Genomic DNA, 21,872 nt, shown 5'->3' with positions numbered 1-21,872 from the left:
AATATAAAATTTAACTTATAAATATAATTAATTTGTATGATCTATGCGCTGATAAGACTGGATTAATTAATCCGTCCTGCCTACAAAAAATCATTTGATAACATTACCTCAAATTTATAGTCTCCTAAGAATATAAAAACCTTAATTATTTTTCCACAAGTTCCTTAACAATTTCTACATATGAAAGACTTTGAAACTTTGTGGTCAGACAATTATTTGATAGGTAATAGCTATATCTGTTCACATTATCAACGTACTACATATGTATATCTATGTACTTAAGCCCCTGCTCTACTTACTGTTACTCACCCACACTTGAAATTTTGGTTAATTTGTAATATACTCGGCATATCTTTAATCTATAATATGTGCTTATCTGAAATGACGTCCTAGCCTCACTTGCTTTATGGCTACCCATGACGAAGCAAAAGCTATCAGATCTATCTATTTATATGTACATACATACATAGAGATTGCGACAAATGTTCGCTGACTTGATATGGAACCACGCCCCGCCTACTTTCTATCCTCCCTTCTTCTGCTCATTAGCGGCTTAACAAAAGCTGATGGGTACGACCACGCCCACTCCCACAGCAACAGTTCTAATTGCACGCGTTTTGTCAATTCGTGAATTGCAAATTCATTTTCAGTTGGCAAATTGCACAAAACATATTTATATGGTCGATATATGAAGGGTGTGAGCGATGTGGGCGGGAGGTGGTAGATCAGAGGGAGGAGGGATTGGGGTTGCTTCTGCTGCTGGCAATCGTGTTGTGTTGCTGTTGTATATTTATTTATACACAATTACAACAAAATGCAAACGAAATAATAAAAATTGAAAAAAGCAAAAAAAAAAAAAACAACAAAAATTTCCACACATTTAAAGTTTTGTAGCTATGAAAACGACTCACGTGAGCGCTGCTACAGCGACGTCAGCGTCGCAGTCGCTGAGCAGCAGCCACACAAATACAAATATTAGAAATAATAACAACAAAAAGAAGGCAGAAAAAAAACCATACCGCGTGTATGGCAGATAAATCAGAGAAAAACCTAAAAACATTGAAATGAACAACAAATGCCGCTTGCCGCAGTGCCCAAAACACACACAGATACTACTTATACAGTTACAAATACACTCGCGCACACACACATGCAAATGGAAAGACAAACGTCAGCGCCGCCGTCGCATTGACGTAATAGCAAAACTATAGTACGAGCAGAGTAAATTAAAATAACACAAATAAATAAAATGCCAGGCAGAACGAGTGCCGGCTGCGATCTCAAAGAGAGACAACACACACACACACATATATAGATATACAGCGAGCGAGCGAGAGACAGAGAGAAAGGTGGCGAGCGTTTGAGAGCGGCGCGCACATATAAATATCAAATTGAACTTTGAGACAGTGGAAAATGCCCAAAGCCCAAAGAGCAAATAGAACCAATTAGAAACAACAACAAGAACATTCAATCGGAGAGCTGCCGAAGTACGACTTGAGGGAGAGTCGAGGCAGCTAAGCTAAGCTTCGGCTTCGGTTGCCAGCCGCTTGGTCGGTCCGGTCGTCGTATATTGAGTTGCGCGCGCGACGAAACGACGAGAAAACAAAAATGGTTGCCAAAAATAAAAGTTCAAAATGTGCACAACACGCGGCGCCACTACACTGAGCGCTCGTGAGAGGTGAGAGCGTGAGTAAATGCCATAGCAGCCGCAGCAGCAACGCGAGAGCGTCAGAAATTGGAAGAGAGGGAGCATGCGAGGCAGCCACATGGCAAAGCGTCAGCATGCTTCTAAGTTGTAGCGTATCTGTGTCTGTATCGTTTCAGAGCATAGCCGACGTATTGTATTTGAGTGTGTGAGTGTGTGCCTGTGCTTGCCCTTAGCCGTTGGGCGCTCTCTCTCACACACAATCACACATTAACAGCAGCGCCGCTCTCTGGCTCTGCTACCATTGCTGGCAGCGAGCGGATTTTTGTACACTTTGCAACGAGCGCGTGTGCCCAGTCAGAGTCAGATGAACAGCCAAAGCCGTGTGGACGCAAATTAAATACAAACAACAAAAATTGGCAAAGAATATTCAATGCAAAAAAATTAAAACTAAAACTATGTGCAAAATTTAACCGTATTCATTAATAATTGATTACTCACGACATTTCAAAACATGTTTCTAAATTAGTCATGAAATAAAGTAAATTAAATCAAGTTCCACTAACGAAGCACGTGTGTCCAATAAGAACATTTAGTAACAAAAGCAAAAGGCGAAAAAAAAGTGTTTTTTTTTTTGGCCTGACAACCAAAGCAATCGGCAACGGCAACAGCAGCAGCAACGACGACAACAGTGCTTGTCTCTGCGGGTGTGTGTGTGTGTAAGCTTTTCATATGTGTATTTGTGCGGGCGCTCATAGTGCAAAAATCCACAACAACAAGAAGCAGCATTAGCAACAACAACAACAAGCATTGGCAAGGCGAATAAAACAAACAACAAAAACGCAAAAAGGAAACACAACAGTCTCACACACATATAAATACGGTAAATCAGCTGACTCGTGCGCACTCTCTGCCCACTCTCTCACCACGCGCTCTCACTCTCGCTCTCCGGAGTGCATCCTAGCTGCAACGGAAGCTATAGCCAAAGCGGCGCTCATTTGTGTAGAGATTTAACGGCTTCCGCATCCTACGCGACCCAACGAACTTCGAAACCGCTAGCCAAGTGCACTTATATTTGTCGAATTGCGTGCGTGTGTGTGAGTGTGTGACTGTGCGTCTCGCTCTTGTCACATGCGCGCTCAGTCAGCATAGGCAGCGGGCAGCGGCAGCGCTACAGCGGCAGAACGACAGCGACAGCGACAGCGGCTACGTCGACGACACCCACAACGCCCGAAGACCGCACAAAACGAACAGTCGTCGTCAGGCAGCGGCAGCAGCAGCGTCAGCAGCAGCAGCAATAACCAAAAAGAAAAAAAACAAATACACGCCACGCGCTCTAACAACAACACCAATAGAAGCAGCTACACCAAATTATTTGACCACAACAAGGACAAAACAAAACAGCTAGCGAATCGCGAAAGAAACGCGCGCGTTTTCCAACGCCTTAATCAATTCGTGGCAAAAAAAAAAAAACAACAGCATATACAGCGTGTATTTTTGCTAGTCTGTGTGTGCGTGTGTTAGTGTGTGTGCGTCGGTGAGCTGTCAACATTTCTCATCGATTTTCGGCTCGTCGTGTGTGTGTCCTGTCGTGTGCCTGCGTGTGTGTATGTGCGCGCGCGCGTGTGTTTGAGTGTAAGAGCCAAAGTGCTAAAGCTAGTGTGCGCGCGTGTGTGTGAGTGTAGGTATACTACACCCACCGCCCACCAGCGACCGACCGCCACCATCAGCTCGATCAGACAAAGCTCAAACAGAATACTTGCTGTCCTTGTCGCACGCCGGGCGCCGATTTCCGTGAAGGCCCACAACCCTAACTGTTTATTAAGTTTGTTAACTATGCCATACTAGTGCTTTATAACTGTACAATAAATACCAACTACATACAACAACAGCAACACGAGAGAACACATCTCTAGAAAATAAAAAATAAATACTACAAAAATAAAGAAGAGCAAAGCAATTGATTTTATTTTTAGTGCCACAGCAACACAAAAAAAAAAAATAATAATAAAAAAGCTAAATAAAATATAGCTAAAATAAAACAAGAAAAGCCTACAGCAACGTTAAACGTTCTACAACAACAACGCCATGAGAAACTGTCAACGGGAAAAATAAAAAAATAAAACTGAAAGAAAATTCAATTCAAACGCAACGGCATTTGAAAGAACGCAAGCTACAAATAAATAAATATATATAAATAAAAAAAAAAAAAAAACACACACAAAAAAGCGCAATTAGCAAATGCAACAAATTACAACTAAAACGCTTAACAAATATAAATAAATAATTAATTACAAATTTCAGATCAACTAGATTTCAAGAAACTTATTTTGTTTCGTGTTGTTTTTTTTTTATGGACATTATTTAATTGTTATTTGCCAAACGCCTGTTATTGTTAACAACAAAAAAAGAGAGGAGAAGAAGAGCAAGAAAAAAGTCATAAATAATTAAATAAAGAAAGAAAAACATAACGCAAACAAATTGTTGAATGAATTCGCGGTGCCTTTATTTATAGCGAGCAGCATAAATAATTATATATATATACACATTAAAAACAAAAAAATATAAATTTAAAGATAAAAAACATATATATCTATATAGAAATATATATACATAAACAACAACAACAACAAACATATTTAGCCAAGCAATAAAGAAACGTTAACGTGCAATATTTAACATTTACATTGAATTTAGCATATAAAAATAAATATTATTGAAAAAGGAAACATTCATTTTTTCTACATTGTGATTTCAACTACAAAAAAAAAAAATAAATAAATAAATAAAAAAAAATCCAAGTAAAAAACAAAACAAGCAAATAAATCAAAATCAAATAAAGTAAAAAACTAAAGTTTTTTACACTAAGCAATTATTATTATTATTATTGTTGTGAGTCGTATTAAGAAGCATCTATAAAAAAGTTACACGGAAAATAATACGCAAAAGTTACCTAAAATAATATTAAAAACAAAACAAAACTTGTTTTTGTAAAATTTCGTGTATAATCACAAAATTGACAAATTTTTTATGAAAAAATGAGCGACAGGGAGCGATCGTCCCCAACACTGATCGAAACTGGCTTAAAAAACTTAATCGGCGGCCGTGATGGTAATTATCCACTGATCAGCGGCATTAATGGTAAGTCTTAGATGCATGAAAAAAAAAAAAGAAATAAAATACACAATTACATCTGACAGATACAAATTGTTTGAAATGGTATCTATAAGATACTTTTTGTAGCACAGCTAATTTAAGGCAGTTGAAACTTGAAATTTGTCGTTGAAATGCCAGAATGAATGCCAAAAGTTCTGAACAAATATAGAGCAGAGGCTGTGTGGTTGACTGGGAGATACCCTGTATATTAATATATATGAAGTAGGCTATAAAAATTTTGAAAATCGTGCTATGTAAGGGATTATTAGGTATTTAAAAAATTTTAATAAATTACTCCACTTAATATAGATCGACATAGCATATACCCTATAGAGAAGTACACACTAAAGTCCATTTCTCGAAGAATTTTTCAGATTTTGAAAAAACGAAAATGCTAGACTATGAAATACCCTGTTTTTCACTATTTTATATGCAGTAATATTTGTTAACATTTTATCTTAGATTAGCTTATCAGCTAAGCTAATAACGTCAATAAAATATAATGTATAGGACACTCAAAATGACAGGGTATTTGTTCTATTCCTGCCGTTGTCTTTTGTCATCTTTCGATTCATCATGCCACCATTTTCTGCACTCCGTTACAAAGTGAACTCCAAACTCAGCCTGCCTTTCTCATTTCACACTTTCCAGAGTATTCGAAAATATGCCCAGCTTATCTAGCCAATCTATTATAATAAATCCATATTAATGCGCTTAAAAATTTCTATAAAATATATAATGCTCGAGCATAAAGAGAATTTTTGTGCTGTGACATTTTCATGTCATAAATCAAAGCGAGCTAGAGGCCGGGACGGAAAATGGGAAAAACTCTTAAGCATGACAACTCAACGAAATTGAGTTTGGCCAAGAATATAATAAAAAGTAATAAAAAAGGCAAGAAATAAAAAAATATAGGAAATCAAAAATATATATTGATTGCGGCACTGAGTTCGACATTTTGCTGATTAGAATTGTCGTGGAATCGCAGGAGCAGCAAAGTACCTGCACCATGGAGCAAAGTTCGAGGTGACAACGCCGGCCATAAGCCAGATAAGCGTTCTCTATGTATGTGAGTGTGTGTGTGTGCGTGTGTGTGTATGGAAACATTTGACAACAGCGTCAAGGGCATTTTTAGTTTCATTTACAATTAATGGAACTGTTTTTTTTTTTTTTCGAAAATGAAGTGATTCGATGAATTAGAAAAGCGTGCGTCGGTCGAATGACAACTGAAGGTAGTTGGCGGGAATCAGTCAAGGGAGGTCGAACTGATGTGGGGTGAGAGGGAAAGAGAGAGAAGAGCAGATAGGAAGTGAGAAAAATTGGATTATAAAGGAGGAGGAGAGAGAGAGAGAAAAAGATGAGTGAGAGGTGGGGAGAAGGAAAGAGATAGACGGAGAGACATATATATATAGACAAAGATATAAAGACAGAGAGAGATAGAGAGAGAGAGAAGCTTAGACAGGGAAAATGGGAGAGAGAGAGTGAGAGAGAAATAGAGTGAGATAGAGAGAGAATGATAGATAGAGTTATAGAGAGAGTGAGAAGGAGTGAGAAAAATTTGGATTCCAAGAGGGACATAGAGAAACAGAGACAGGGAAAATGAGAGAGAGAGAGAGAGAAAAAGACTGATTGACTGAGAGCAGAAGTCTGACAGAGACAGAGAAAAATGTGATGTAAAGGATAGTGTATATAAGACTAATAATAGATACATCATGATTCACAAACTATTTTCTAATACTAAGAAAATCACACACAGTTTAGTTTTCATTCGTGCTCTGCTTCATCCTTTATCCTTATAAATGTGTTTCCGAAATCTATGTTATCTTTAATCAATTTCTTAGCTTCCCACAGTTTCGCTCAAGTGCAGGCCAAAGTGTGAAAGTCTTTGAAAATATGTTAATAAAAAATCTTCTTATTGGAATGTCAACCCTTTGGCTTGTGGCCAAGCAAAGTTTTTGGCAACTTCGTAGCTGTCGCTTAACTTTAACTGCATTCTCACAATTTTCCACTCTCTTGGCCGTTTTGCCTGTGGGCAAAAGATTGCAGGGCAGAATATCAATTTTTAAATAATGTGACCCCAACTTTACCGTTTTTCCACGCAATTTAATCAGAATTCAAGCATATTGCTGCAATAATTGATATTTGATGTATATATGTATGCTATATATATATGTATATATTTTGCTACAAACTGTACCCCTGCCCCATTGGTTAGGGCGTTCGCAACGGGCCGAATAATCGATAGCATAAAAATGGCAGAAGGCAAAACGAGAAAATGCCATTAAAAAGTGTCATAATCGGTCAGCATAATGAAGAGTAGCTGTATGACTGTCTGAGTGTTGGGGGACTGTGGGTAGTTGTGGGTGCTTTGGGTGGCTAGAGAATTGCTTTGCTTTGTGCATTTTTAGTTTTTGCATTTTGACCGCGGCCAAGTCGATTCGACACCGTCTGCGTCTCGTTCCATAAATCAATAAGCGGAAACCCGGCAATCGAACAGGGCATACCCCATGGTACCCCACTCCCCCTCTACCCACACTCCGTCCTCGTCTCGTCAGCTCCGTCGGCACTCACGGCCGGGTGAAATTTATTGTAGCATAATTTCTGTTTTTTTTTTTTTAACTTGGCTAGCGCTTATCGTGAAGCGTTGCGCATACGCCGCGTGTGTTAACAAGCGCTTGATTACCGCATTAAGAACTTGTACAAAGCACACGCTAGTTATATACAAATACAACAACAACAGCAACAAATACACGCAGATAAGCTAGTCTACAGATACGTTAGCAGGCGAATAGACGTGTGGCAGGGAGTTGGACGTGGCGGGGTGGTTTTTGATGCAAGCGGTCAGCGCGGCAAATTGTGATAGCTGCGAGCTGGTAAATCTTACATGAGCATACAGATAAGATTGTAATTGAGCTAGAGGCAGGGCGCGTTAAGTGCCAGCGGCAACTAGATTATGATAGTTTAATAATCTGCTGACAGACTGAGTTGTAAAGTGTCTGATAGAGAAAGGCAGAGGGAGAGGGAAAGGGAAAGGATGAGGGAGAGTGAGCTTGAGAGGGGCAGCAGCAGGCATTAAATGTGTGATAGAGCATAGATTTTCAGGGCATATAATGAACTGTGACAGATTCAATGAATGGAATATAGTGGCATGTGATTGCTTTGATAGCTCTGATAGGAATGTCGTGGAACTTTTGAAATGTTGGAATATAGTGGAACAAAATGAGAGAGCAACATGAATTAGGATGTGGGCTATAAGACACGAGATTGAGTTGTAATTTGAAATGTGGGAATGTAGAGAAGAGCAAGAAGAGAATACTAGAATTGTCTTAGAGAGATATTGAGCAGCAGCTGAAATCATTTGTAGTGCATCAGCAGCGATAAGCATGGGTTGAGCGTGGAATGGAATGCAGTGGGGTAAAGTGAAACAATCTAGATCTTAAATGGAGGTTGTTCAACTGAACGAATGGCATTTATAGATTCTAGATTAGTTTATTGACTTTCTTGATAAAATCTATAATAATAATAAATAAACTATAAAATGTAGCAAAAAAAAAAAAAAATCCTTAAGCTTGTTTCTATATGTTCAGCTAACTTTCTTTTGAGAAAGTTTTTTTTTTTTTTTTTTGCTATAAATAAATAATTAATATATTATGATTTGATTATGTTAAAGTTCCAAATCTGTAATGCAATTCAAATTTAATATTTTAAAAATATATTTGATGAAGCGTAAAATATTATAAATGCTTATTTAGTTTTTAGTATTTAGTACCTAGTATTTAGTTCTGTTATAAATAAATCAATATGCAACATGCATATCCCAAAATTAATGAGTCATTAGAGCTCTTACTGTAACTTCTCTCGCTACCATCTTCAAGTTCAAGTTGAAACCTGTACAGACTCTTCCAAGCAAAATAATTTCTCATTAAAATGAAATTCTCAAATCATGCAAATGTTGAAATATTTGCTAGACATGGTTAAATTCCATTCAAATCTCTTTATGTACTTTACTTTTATAATGTTTAAACAAACTGAAGTCTAGCGTCAGACGCGCAGGTGATATCGTATCTTTACTGACACAGAATTGATATATCATATATACATACATATATCATATATTTATTTTCTAGCTCTATGAGCAGTTGAATGCAAATATACATAATTTATTTTAAAGCCAACTTTTCGCGTGTTCTCTTCAGTTGTTTTGGCATGTTCGAATGTCATTCGATGTGCATGTTAATAATGCATAAGGCACAGCAATTGGCAGGCAAAATATCGGGTATATATGTATAGCTATATCGGGTTAGATATATGAAAAGTTTGTTTGCTGTCATCATAAAAAAAAAAAAAAAATAGTTTGGCTGCCAATCAAAATCGTTGGCTTTGGCCACTTCAGCTGTCAATTAGGAATTGTTGTAGTTCTAGTAGTAGTTGTTCTTGTTGTTGTTGTTGTTGTTGTTGTATTGATATTGATTGCAAATTAGCAGCTAATCAGAAATGTGACATATACACCCATATTTGCCATTTATATAGCTCACTTGCTGTGACATAATCGTGTTTGTATGTGTGCGTGTGTGTGTGTGTGTTTTTTATAGTCCATCACATTGATAAGCCTCGCATTCCGCAATTGCAACACTTGCGCACAGACAGCTTGACAAATGGCGCAAGTGGCGCACTCGAAAGTTGCAGCATGATACGATGTATCTATAGCTTGAGTGGGGCATGCGGCATGCGGCGTGTGGCATGTGGCAAGCTGCAAGCGGTGCAGTTGCAGGCAAGTTTACCTGCGAACTCTAGTTGTTGTTCTTGTTGTTGTTGTTGTTGTTGCTGTAATCCAAATCGAAACGGCGAACTTGGTAAAGTTTTGCAGCCTCTTTGGCAATTAAAAGTTTTAATTGAAAATTTTACAATGTTCACACGGCCAAGTGGACAAGAATGGGAGGAAATTGATGCCAAGACGAATTGCAAATACTCTGGAGAAGTTTGAAAATGAGAGATTGAGAAAATGAGATATGTAAATATACTCTAGTCTCTAGTCTCTAGTCTCTAGTCTCTAGTCTCTAGTCTCTAGTCTCTAGTCTCTAGTCTCTAGTCTCTAGTCTCTAGTCTCTAGTCTCTAGTCTCTAGTCTCTAGTCTCTAGTCTCTAGTCTCTAGTCTCTAGTCTCTAGTCTCTAGTCTCTAGTCTCTAGTCTCTAGTCTCTAGTCTCTAGTCTCTAGTCTCTAGTCTCTAGTCTCTAGTCTCTAGTCTCTAGTCTCTAGTCTCTAGTCTCTAGTCTCTAGTCTCTAGTCTTTAGTCTCTAGTCTCTCTCTTTCTCACACTTCTCCACATTCTTTACACATTCCATCACAAGTTTATATTACCCTTGGGTAGAGTATGAAATGCTAAGCAAACACTTGAATGGAATTTTGTATTTTGAAATCTTGGCAAATTCTGAGGCGTTTCACATGAAAACGTGCTGAAAGTTGGGTGCGTTGCCTTTGCATTGTGCAAATATTTGTAAAATATGTAAATTATTTATATACCCCTATGTACATATATGTATGTATATCTGTTTTGTTTTCATATTTGAAAACTTATTTAACAAGTAAACTGCATTAAGAATTATGCCATAAAAAGCGAATCATAAAAACTTTTCCATTTCGACATAAAAAATAAGTTTAAAAACACATAAATAACAGTTTTTTTTTGTTTTTTTTTACAGTAAAGGCAGTTATAAAGAGCCGAAAGGCAAACTGAAGCAAAGCAAAGCAAATTAAATAAAAGTTTATAGAATATATTTTCTATAAAATTTGTTAGTCTAACGTTGCGTATGCGAATTTTTTTTGAGCCGCATTGAAGCTTATTAAATTCTTGGAACATCTTATTCCAATACGAATTAATATTTATTTTTATTAAAACGGACATCAATATGTATATTAATCGTATATACGTTATTTACGCTAAATTAACTAATTTCCCATTTAATTTTCTATTTCTACGGCTAGGCTAACTTTGAAAGCTTTTGGGCCATGACTTTTTAACAATTATTAACACAAACATATTTCATTCTTAATGTGCACAAAATTTAATTGAATTAAAAATATTCGCATATAAATTTTGCGTTTCACGCTGCGTATACGCAATATTTTCATCTGAGAAAAAAAAAACTAAGAAAACAAAAGCACAACAAAATTTAATTTGACAAAGTGTGAAAAATATTTTCATAAACTAAATGTTTCATGCGTGATACAGGAACGGTCGCTGAGGGGGGCTGGGGTGGGGCGTGGCACTTGCATGCTGTGCGTTTGTCAAGCAGAGCAGCTGATGCTCATTTGTTGTTTGTGCATCGTTTTGTTGTCACAAAATGCGGTCAAACAATTTGTTTATGCGGCTATTTTAAAAGCAACAATAACAACAACAACAAGAAGCTAGCAGCTGGTTAGACGATTCTATTGCATTTTTTTGGCCTGGCAGCAAATTGTTTAATCAATGCCGCAACTCAAACTCTTTAAAAAGCCAGAACAGCAACGCAAAAGGCTGAAAAGGAAGCCAACAAGGAATAAGGCATGCCAGGGTACTTACACACACGCGCCGGGCAAGGACGAGCTACCTGTAAAAGGCAGCAGCAGCAACAACAACAACAACAACAAACATAACGAAACGTAAGCAAAAAAAAAAAAGAAAAAAATCAAATTAAGGTTAAATACCACAAAGCGAGCAGCAGGCAGACATATATATTTCTATGTGTATGTGTGTGTGAGTGTGTATATATGGTTATGCCTTAAATCCAAACCAAGCCAAAAGCTTGCAGTGAGACACACACACGTACACACACACGTGCGCTGCTGGCGGCGGCGCCTGAAAGCAGGCAATACGATTTTGGCATTTGTGCCGTTGGTGTTGTTGCCGTTGTAGTTGTAGTTGTTGTTGTTGTTTTAGGCACCGTAGGCGTTGCCGCCGGAATTGTGTTGGCAAAATGATGAACAACAACTGAAATAACGGCAACAACAACAACAACAGCAAGCAGCTGAGGCAGGAAGTTGAAAACAGTCACGAAAGCCTTTGAGCAGTAAGCAAAAAGGGCACTAAAAATACGCAAACAACAATAATAGCAACAACAACAACATCAAATCAACATTAATAATAAAATCCATAAATGAAATAATGTTGACTTCATTTGTTTGCGCATGACGTCAAAAACAAGAAGCAGCATAAAAACCGAGCACGTAAAAATCTGGCAAAAAAAAAAAAAAAAAAAATATATATATATATATATATATATAAATAAGGACATGCCTGCAAAAATCGAAATACAATGGACGAAAATACAAAAAAAAAAGCAAAAAAAAAGAAGAAACTCAGAAAGAGGAACGAAAAGAAATACTTTTGTTGAACTTTGCGTCCGTCATACAATACATGCAGCACACAGTCTCCCCTGCTCCTGCCCCTCTCGCTGCCCGCACCCTCACTCTCACACACCCGCCCACCCGAAATCGACACTCTTAATGGCTGTGTTGGCCCGGCACGAAAGGACAACGCTAAAGCGAACGACACACAGACCCACATAGCCAAGTCGGGCCCCAACATGTGTTGGTTGTAAACAGGAAGCAGCAGCCGAAGCAGCAGCAGCGGCAGCGGCAGCTTTGGAATGTTTTTGCCTGCCATGTGCGCGCTCTTTCGCACTCACTCGCTCGCTCACAGTGCGCGCTCTCTTTGGCGGTGCTCATTCGCTCGCTCTCTCCGTCTCTCTCTCTCATGGCAGCATGTTGCAAATGTCAAAGTAGCAAAACCCGGAAATTCGAAGGACATGTTCGAAAAGCCAGGCAGTACGCCCACACACAGCGCCACACACACACACATAAGAGAGTGTGTGTGAGAGAGAGGCACTCACATAGTTGACTAACTCTACACGGCGTGTAGAGTTCTGCGCAGCTTAGGCACTCTCACGCGCTCTCTCTCGCTCTCTCTCTCTCTCTCTCTCTCTGCAGCGCCTTTGCGTTTGCTTTTGGCTTTGATTTTGTTTTTGCGTTTGTCTTTGCTTTTGTTTTAGTAGCTCCGTTTGCTTGTCTTTGCCTGCTGGTGTAATTGTTATTATCTTGTTGTGTGCCGGCAATACACACACATGTACACTCACACCTACACACCTATACTCACACTTACACTCTGTAACTGTGTGTGCAAATGTAAGTCAACTTGAAGCGTCTTAAGCCAAGTTAGCGTTCTACGTGTGCGACACACACACACACACACACACACACACACACACACACACACTCACACTCATTGCCCATCACACGCTTCTGCTTTGACTTGCTTGACTTGACAATATGTATTACCGTTCCCATTTCCCCCCGCTCGTTGTCTTTTACTCTACATTAAGCAAATTTTGCTTGATTTGCAGCGCGTGTTTAAATTATTAACCAACTTGGCAGTCCGTTAAAATATCCTTGCTGTGCGGACCTTTTAGGCGGGGCATGGAGTTGATGAGGCGGAGAATAGGTTACTATATATATATATTTATTTTTTAAACTTTATCCAGGCGTCGTTTTCTATCGCCTATTGTTGCTCATTGCTCTAGTTTAGCTTTTAGTTTTAGCTATTACTTTTGCCACTAACTTTCTCTATTCTTTGGCAGAAATTGTAGCAATAATCTAGAATATTATTGTCTAACATACTAAGCAATATTGATTTCTATTAATGTTTTAGTATATACAAATCGCTAGCCCATTTCTGGCCACAGCTTACCCAGACACAATTTAAAAATTCTAAGTTTTTTTCCCATTATCTCTGCTCTCATCTTTCATATCTTTCACTCTCTTTCAAGTAATTGAAAATTGTGTATGTGTGCCTGGCCGCGTCACGAGCTTCAGTTGAACGGCCATGAAAGATTTGCAAATTCTCAAATTAGTTTAGCCGTGCTCTGCTCGTGTTTGCCTTCGCGTTTGCTCAACTTGTTTGTTGTGCAAATTTTTTATTTAGCAAGTGTTGCGTTTTATTAGTGCACAACAAGGAGATGATGATAAAATAAGCTGAGAGTTGCAAATACGTAACAGATTCGGTAACATTTAATAGCCCCAACAAACAAGCACGAGATTAACTATGTTACGCCATGTACCACTGTGCGTATGAATGTGTAAATATTACTCATACGCATACGTGTGCTTGTGGGGTCTAAGGATACAAAGCACTTAATCTTAATAAAAGCTGCTGCTGTTGCTATCTGTGTACTATCTTACGTTTTCGCAGTCGCATTTCCCCATGCTCAAGGCTGAGCGAGCATTAAGTATACGCACCGTTGTCTGGCTAATATTTGCTCACGTTGCGGCCGCAACAAAAGGCCGCAAATCAAAAACAAATTTATTTGTATTGCTCATGCTTCAATTACGGAGCATTAAATATGCATACGGAAATTTGCGCTGTGTGTGATTATCGATAAATACAGTAATCGGATAGCAATACTAGCTATTTACATATGAGAATGGGAAATTTGTGTAATTTGATTTATAAATATGTTGAGGTCATATCGATTTGGAGGTGTGTGCCCTGTTATATGCTATAATCGGTTATCGATCAATTATTAACGAGAATGTTAAGCTGCTTTGCTATTATTATTGACACACTAGTCTAATATGAAGATAAGATATATTGCTTCGAATTATCGATAAATAATAGATAATTTATTATTGGTTATCGATAATTGAGGAATGTATGGTCATCTATCAATTATGCTTAATATATTTAATAATTGCTTTGCCAAGCTCAACGATTTATGTTTTGCCATCTCAAGCGCTTCCTGTCCCTTCTACCCCTAGGTGCAGGCTATACCCATACATATATAAAACTATTTGGCGCCTTAACGTAATCAAGCTGGCGACCTTTAGGTCTAATGTGAATACAAAAAGAGAAGCAAAAAAAAAACAAAAAACAAAATATATATATATATATATATATTTATGTACATACAGCTCACACGAGTCGAATGACGTCAGTCGCTGCTCTTGATAATGATAATGATGATGTTGATAGTCAGGCTGATGATAATGATAATGCTAAGCTTTCGCGTGTGTGTGTCTGTGCAAATAAACAAATTTTTAAGAATTGTTGTAAAATTTTCTATATTCGAAATGCAAATTCTAAAAATGAATTTTAAGCTATTTAAATGCAGCGATTACAACAGTTGCAGCAACCATGCTAAATGCAATTTGGAACAAATGCGACCCCCTTCCAAATATGTAAAAATTCCCCACGCCTCTCCTCCCCCCTCTGTCCGTTATCTCTGCTGCTGCTGTTGCTGCTGCTTCTGATGTGCGTCTGTTGTTCATGTTCCACGCCCACACAGCAAATTTACCTTAAAATTCATTTTCATTTCAATTTTCATGTTGGCTTCTAATTTTCTTGTTGTTGTTCATACTCTTCTTCTTCTTTTCTCTTTGTGTCTTTTGCCTGCTTTTTGGCTTTTTTAATTGCCAAATATTTTTGTGTACAATAGCATTTTGAGTCGGTACATGAAATATTTTGATGTACACATAACTGTATAGATATATTCATATATGTTTATGCAGACGTACATATATAAGTTTTTCTTTTCTTTTCATATATATATATATGTATATAATTTGTTTCTTAATTTGAGGCATTTACGTTTGTTTAGCTGCTGACGTAATAATCGATTGTTTTAAAATAGTTTTGCTTAGCTAAAACGCATCAATTGAGACCGAGTTCTATATACCCTAGAAAAACACATGGATGATCTCCCCATTGATATAGACTCGATGAGCTAAGAGATAAAGGTAGTTAGGGGTGTGGCTGTTGTCAGATAAACCCTAAAAATATTGAACACAAATAGCATAGAAATAGAAATTTAATAGAATCATAAAATATTGACTTGCTGGATATCTTTATAGTCTCGCATGCTCGACGCCAATATATATATACATATATATTTTTTGGCATTCTTTTGGCGGTTTGCGAAACGAAAATTCGCAAAGAAGAAAGGCAGCCTTTAATGAAATTAAAATTGTTGCGTTAAGCGCCGGAAATCGATTGATATAGGGGCTCAATTAACGCTGATAGTGCACGGGCAGAGGCGTAGGCAGTGCAGTTCGAAGAGGGTTTCGTTAGCTGCAATAAAAGATCATGCGAATCGGCCTTCGTGTTTTACGATGCCAGCGATTAGAGTTTCTTGGAATTATGTGCAGTCGGGAATTATAAAAGAGAGTGTGTGCGAGTGAGATAGCTAGCTAACGATATCATCTAACTAATAATAAATAACAATAAACATTTCATAACAAATGTTGTGCTCATTTGTCAAAGCGGATCTCTTATACAAACAATTAAGTCGAGGAAATTAGTATACATATGCATGCATGTGTCTGTCTATATATACTATATGTATTCGTAGCTTATAGGATAGTGTTTACGATTAAAGTGCGCATAAATCAATTTCGACTGCCTACAGAAATTGCAAGCATTGCGAATTTGTATATTTTCCCTTTTTGTTTTTATAAATATTTCTTTTTTCGAGTATTTCAGTTTTCAGTTTTTAGTTTTTTTTTGTGGGCGTGGCTACTCTGGCTAGAGTTTATTGAGAGCCGGCGATTTGTATATTATGGCAGGCTGTAAACAAACGATTATGCTGTTAGCCCAAAGCAAAACAAAGCCATTTTTTTTCGTTGTTTAAATGAAATATGAGCATGTACTCAAATTGACTGTGTGTGTGTGTGTGTGGGCAACAGGAAGTCTATGAATAGAGTCTTGGTATTTATGTATAAAAAGGGCAGCTATTAAAGCTGAGTGCGAGAGATCGATGGAGCGATATTTGCATAAGAACAGATGGGTTTAGATGGCTATAAGAACTTAATAGAGATTGATAGAGATATACTTTGGTATAGAGGGAAATTAGATGTGTGTGCGAAAGTTGACAGAAAATAGCAGAACAATAGAGAAAACTGAAGAGATTATTTATTTATTGATTGATGATATATGTAGAGTTTCATGAGAAGCTCTTCCAGTGGAAAGTAGTTACAGTTAACAGTAGTTACAGTTATTTGAAGTTATCTAAGGTCTGAAAAGTGCAATACGATTCCAGTAGTCTCTCTGATTTCATTATGTATAGAAATAGAAGTATATGTTATATATAGGTACATAGGATAAAATGTTTATTTTTTATTTTTTTCATTTTAAAATATATGGCAATAGCTCAATAAAAAAGTTGAAAAAGTTGAATAATGTTGCTTAAAAATAAATAATATATAACAATATATAATAAATAATAAATAATAATAAAAATAATTAAATATTTTATGTATTGGAGAACGAAAAAAAAAAAATAATAAATAAATAAAAAAATAAATAATAAACATTGATTTTGTATATACTCGTATATAAATAATTAAAAAGTTATATTTTCTCTATATGCATTTATATAGCCAAGAATTTTAACACTTAGACGTTCTCATTAACAATTGTCTCTTAACTAGTTTAACTACTTAGAATTTGCTATACTTCAAGCTATACGCTCAAGCTAAACAATTTAGCAATTTGTTTATAATTTGCAAACAGTTGCTGTGATTTACTATTTGTGTTTTGTTTTTATCGATTTCCCGGAGCTTTATTCATATTCCATTTACATAGCTCCACATTGTGAGCGTGCCTAGCTCAAAGCTCATTTGTGTCAAGTATCTGGCGCTGTCAAAATGTCATTTGCTCAAGCGAAAGGCACGAGGCAGAGATACAAGTGCTCACCTGTCTATGCAGAAATGTGTAGCTACCTGTACATCTACATCTACATCAATCTATCTAACTATCTTTCAATGAGCAGCTAGGCTGTATCAAATATGCATTAGCTTATGGCCACTAATTTGCTGCCAATGCTGGCTATATCCTGAGGCCATATCCTGTCAAAGCTCTAGACGTTCGTTGCCTAACCTGCATAATTGATGAGTGTGACAGGCAGACAGACAGACGGACAGACGGACAGGTAGCTGGAGTACAGGTGGGCAGGCACACACATTTATGAGCGTATTCATAAAATATGCAATGAATGTTTTTCCCCTGCTGTTGCCTCTGTTTTTTTTTTTTTTTTTTTTTTGTATTTTTGGCCATAGCACAAACAGTTTATCCAGTGCAGTAAATTCCTGCAGTGGGCAGCACGGCGAGGGGGCAAGGGCGGTTCATTAAGTTAGTTGGATTTTCATTTGCTTTTAGCCGCTTGGCAATTAGTTTGCGGCTGCATTTGCTTGACATTTTGGCAACGTAGCTTCTTGTTGTTGTTATTGTTGCTGCTGTTGTTGTTGGTTTCTCGTGCTCGTTTTGTCAAATGACATTTCTATTTCTTCAAGTAAAACACACTCACACATGGCCAAAACGGATTTGTTGGCTGCTGCTGCTGCTGCTGTCGCTGCTGCTGACTGTGCCTATGTGTGTGTCTGTGTATTTGTATTGGCAGCAGCGAAAACCTAACCACCTCACCCACTACCCCAGCCACCCCGCTTCCCTCATGGCCCCTCTCACGCCATTCCGTCCGTCTTTGTCGCCGTCGTCGTCTGCCACTAATGTGGCGTACATTTTTTGGCTAACACTTTATCAAGATGGCAGACGCCTTGGCAGCGGGCCAAAACCAATGCACAAAACTATAAAATGCTACCTAGCCATCAGCTGTGCGCCGATAGGGCGAGCTGGCCGCCGCCCACAGAGCGGCTCACTGCAATTCAGAGTTTGCCAGGCGAAATGGTGAGTCGACAACTAAAGTTGACCAGGAGTCGGCCAATGAAGTTAGCTGGCCTAATTGCAAGGCAAGAGTTGGCCGAAATGCAATAGCACTTTGAGGCAAATTATGAGTCATATATTGAAAGCAGACAGAGAGAGAAACTTCGAGTCTAGCAAAAAAAAAAAAAATCATAAATTAAGCTTGGCAACTTAGCTGAATATAGTAAAGTCTTCAAGCCACCCCCGCATATTAAATATTAAATATAAAATTTAAAAATGCATGTGCTTGTTTATATGAAAACTTTTTCAGTGTAGTCTTAGTGGTTTCCATGAAAAGAACGGAAAAAATTCATTAAAAAAATTTAAAACAATTAATATGTAAATATTTTATGATTATTTTTTTATAGAAATTTAATAAAAATAATATATAAATATTTTATTAAACATAAAATTTTTATTTTAAAATTACTTCATAATTAGCTTTGTTCTTGACTTTATATAAAATTTATAAAAAATCATATTTATTCTTATAATGAAAGTCTGTCATATTTTTTATTTAGAAACATATATAAATGCGTTTTATCACTCGCTTTTTCGCTCAGTGTAGCTGTCTACCTAAATTGGCTATGCACAAATTTAACTTTTTGTCTGCTGACTAAAGTTTCTTCAGCTGCGCTTCCCCCTTTTCTAATCGCTCATGCCCCAACAGCTTATAGCCTGCCACGCCTCTTCTACACACACACACACACACACACCTCTCTTCCCCTCTTCCCTCCCCTTGCTGTTTAAGCTAGCGTCAACGTGCGCCATTTGTCTTAACCTTCAAGAACATTTAGACGTCATTCATCTCTCATAATTTTTGTGCGAATTTCAAACGATTTGTTTTTCTTTTGGCATTTCGCTTTCGCTCTGCTTCTTGTTCGATTGCTTCTTCTTCTGATTTTGTTTTCTAGTTTGTTTTTCTTGTTGGTATTTTTCCACAGCATCGCCTGTTTGAAAGGTATTGCTCGTCGTTCGCCTTACAAATTAAATTTAGCCACATTTTTGGCTTTATTTTCTTTGCTTTTGCTTCGTTTCGTTTGGCTCATTGACATTTGCCTCAGCCGTCGTTGCAGTTGCAGTCGGACTCACAGTTGCCATCTCTGTCGCATTCGCAAATCTGTGTGCGCTCTGTATGCTTGTGGCATGCCACAATAATCTACGCTCAGACCATGGCCAAAAAGGCACACAAGCTGCTGCTGCTGCTCAAGGCCGTTTGATTAGATAGCAGCAGACAAAATGAATGGCCACGGAAATGTAGCAGCTGCAGCAGCATCCCCAGCATCCACAGCAACAGCAGCAGCAGAGTATAACAAATGGCATTTCATTTATTAATGTGCACAAACTTTAAACAGAAGCTGCTGGGGCAACCAAGAGAAGAGAAAAAGCTTACCACATCATCATATTTTCTTCTATTTTATTTTCTTTTTGGCTATTTAACATCGCCTTGAACTGTAATTGGGTTGGCATTCAGTGTGCGCGACTTAAGCACGAATAAAATCCAATTTATTATGCTCTTTGAATATTTTTTTGAACTAAGCTAAGCTAAATGCCGTTCATTTGCTTGATGCAATGTTACATTTGGCACTTGTTGTATTATTCCTTTAAGTTAACATTAATGGCTCTGTTATGGCTTATTTGCTCATTATGTGCAATCCTTTATACAATTATGTTAAGATCGTTCATATTAAATTTTGCATGTTTATGTTAATCATAGCTAACTATTCTATGTTAAATGCTATATGTTCTGTGTAGAGTAAAATGCTGGCGTCCACTGTTTAGGGAAGCTTTCTGTTAGCCTGCATGCTCCGTGTCTTGTTCTATCATTCTGTTATATAGCAGTAGCTCTGTTATACTGCGCTCTTCTGTAGGAGTTCTATTAACAGCCAGTCTGTCGCTCTCACTTCAATATTCATGCTCTATGAAAGCTTCTTTCAGTAGCTGCAGTTCTATATATTTCTTATATTTTTGTCACTCTTACATAGCCACTGTTAATTATCTCTGTCTCTCTCGCTCTCGTTCTCGCTCTCGATGTCTTCTCCTGCACTCCTGTCAAATGTCATCTTTTAAATATTTTTGATGACATCTATTGTGCAAACAGCTTGTTAGTGACCATTAAATCTGGGTATTTGCTCTGATTGTTATTCATCTAATAAATTAGGCGGCAGGTCATAAATTTTAAATACAACCTAGTTTGATCCATTCACGGCTAACAGTTGTCGCTCAAACGGTATTTATTTATTGTTTGTGGTTCACTCTTTTGGTTGTATACCCTAATCCACACACACAGACAGAAAGAGTGAGAAATATATGTGGGATAATAACTATACCATTAAAATTAAGAATAGCAACAACAAGTTTGAAATATTATTTAAATTTACGAGCAAAAATCTCACACAAACATTAACAACTGAAATAAAAACACCAAACCAAAATGATATACAGCAAACATAAAAAAAAGAATACTATTTAAAAATATACCAGATACTAAACAAAAAATTTAGCGTTAAATATGAAGCGGAATTTACAGCAATAAAATATTATGTAGTATTTATTTTTATTGTCTTGATTAAAGCAATATACACAGATATATTTATGCATATATTTCGATATATATTTATATGCATGCCATATACATTATATCTGACTGCGATATGAATATTATACAATAGGTGGAGATTGCTTGGCGGGGTGCCAATAAATGCGACTGCAAATGAAAACGAAACAGAATTCGTCTATAAAATGAAAGCACGGCCAGCCAAACCAGCCAACCAGCTAGTCAGCCGGTCGTGTTATTATAGAAAGTAGAAGTGCCAACAATAATAACAACAACTACAATAACAACAACAAACATTTATGAATATGACAACATATTTGCTCAGAAATTTGATGAAAATAAAACAAATCATCAAATGAAATGCACTTCATAAATTTAGATGCGCACACTTTTTGTACAGTTGCAACAGTTGACTTAAATATATCACAAGTAAATTACTTTGTGGTCCAAAGCAGCAGAGATGCTAATATTAGCCTATGAGAACTCGCCTTTGAATGGGTAGAAATTGTTGCAACTTGGTATGGTTGTTAAAATTGACTATATATTTAACATAACCATGAATCATATTGATCAATCAGTTTTGCCAAAAAGTAGTCTATAAGAACTCAGCTTTTAGTGTGTAGAAATTGCTGCAATTTGGTATAGTTGTTCTATTCGACTCTATGATAGACATAATATAAAGAACCCCATATGAGCCCAGCTTTCATTGCAGAAAGTTATAATTTAAAATAAAATAGATTGTTTAACTATAACATAAAATAATAGTAAATATGTCTATTAACTGAAAACG

General features: G+C 37.1%; 1 protein-coding gene across 13 annotated transcripts in view; it reads left to right on the top strand.

The window, feature by feature from the left end:
* Positions 1–934: 934 nt before the first annotated feature.
* Pdp1 (PAR bZIP family member Pdp1) overlaps positions 935–21,872 on the top strand; it is a 63,069-nt gene continuing 42,131 nt past the window's right edge. For 4 of the 13 annotated variants that reach the window (XM_089469224.1, XM_089469223.1, XM_089469229.1 and 1 more), the window contains exon 1: positions 943–4,786. Coding sequence is in view for 5 of the 13 variants with exons in the window: in XM_089469238.1 (XP_089325364.1) it covers positions 4,684–4,786 (103 nt within the window). In the remaining 8 variants the exon portion in view is untranslated. Of the gene's footprint in view, positions 4,787–21,872 lie in introns of all 13 variants that reach the window. The other 9 variants (XM_089469225.1, XM_089469227.1, XM_089469226.1 and 6 more) reach the window with 9 other exon arrangements.

This window comes from Drosophila arizonae, chromosome 4, assembly GCF_054131065.1.
Source record: "Drosophila arizonae isolate 15081-1271.41 chromosome 4, UAZ_ARI_1.0, whole genome shotgun sequence".
Lineage (NCBI taxonomy): Eukaryota > Metazoa > Arthropoda > Insecta > Diptera > Drosophilidae > Drosophila > Drosophila arizonae.
The sequence above is the reverse complement of the archived record's forward strand: the minus strand, read 5'-3'. Positions and strand labels throughout refer to the sequence as shown.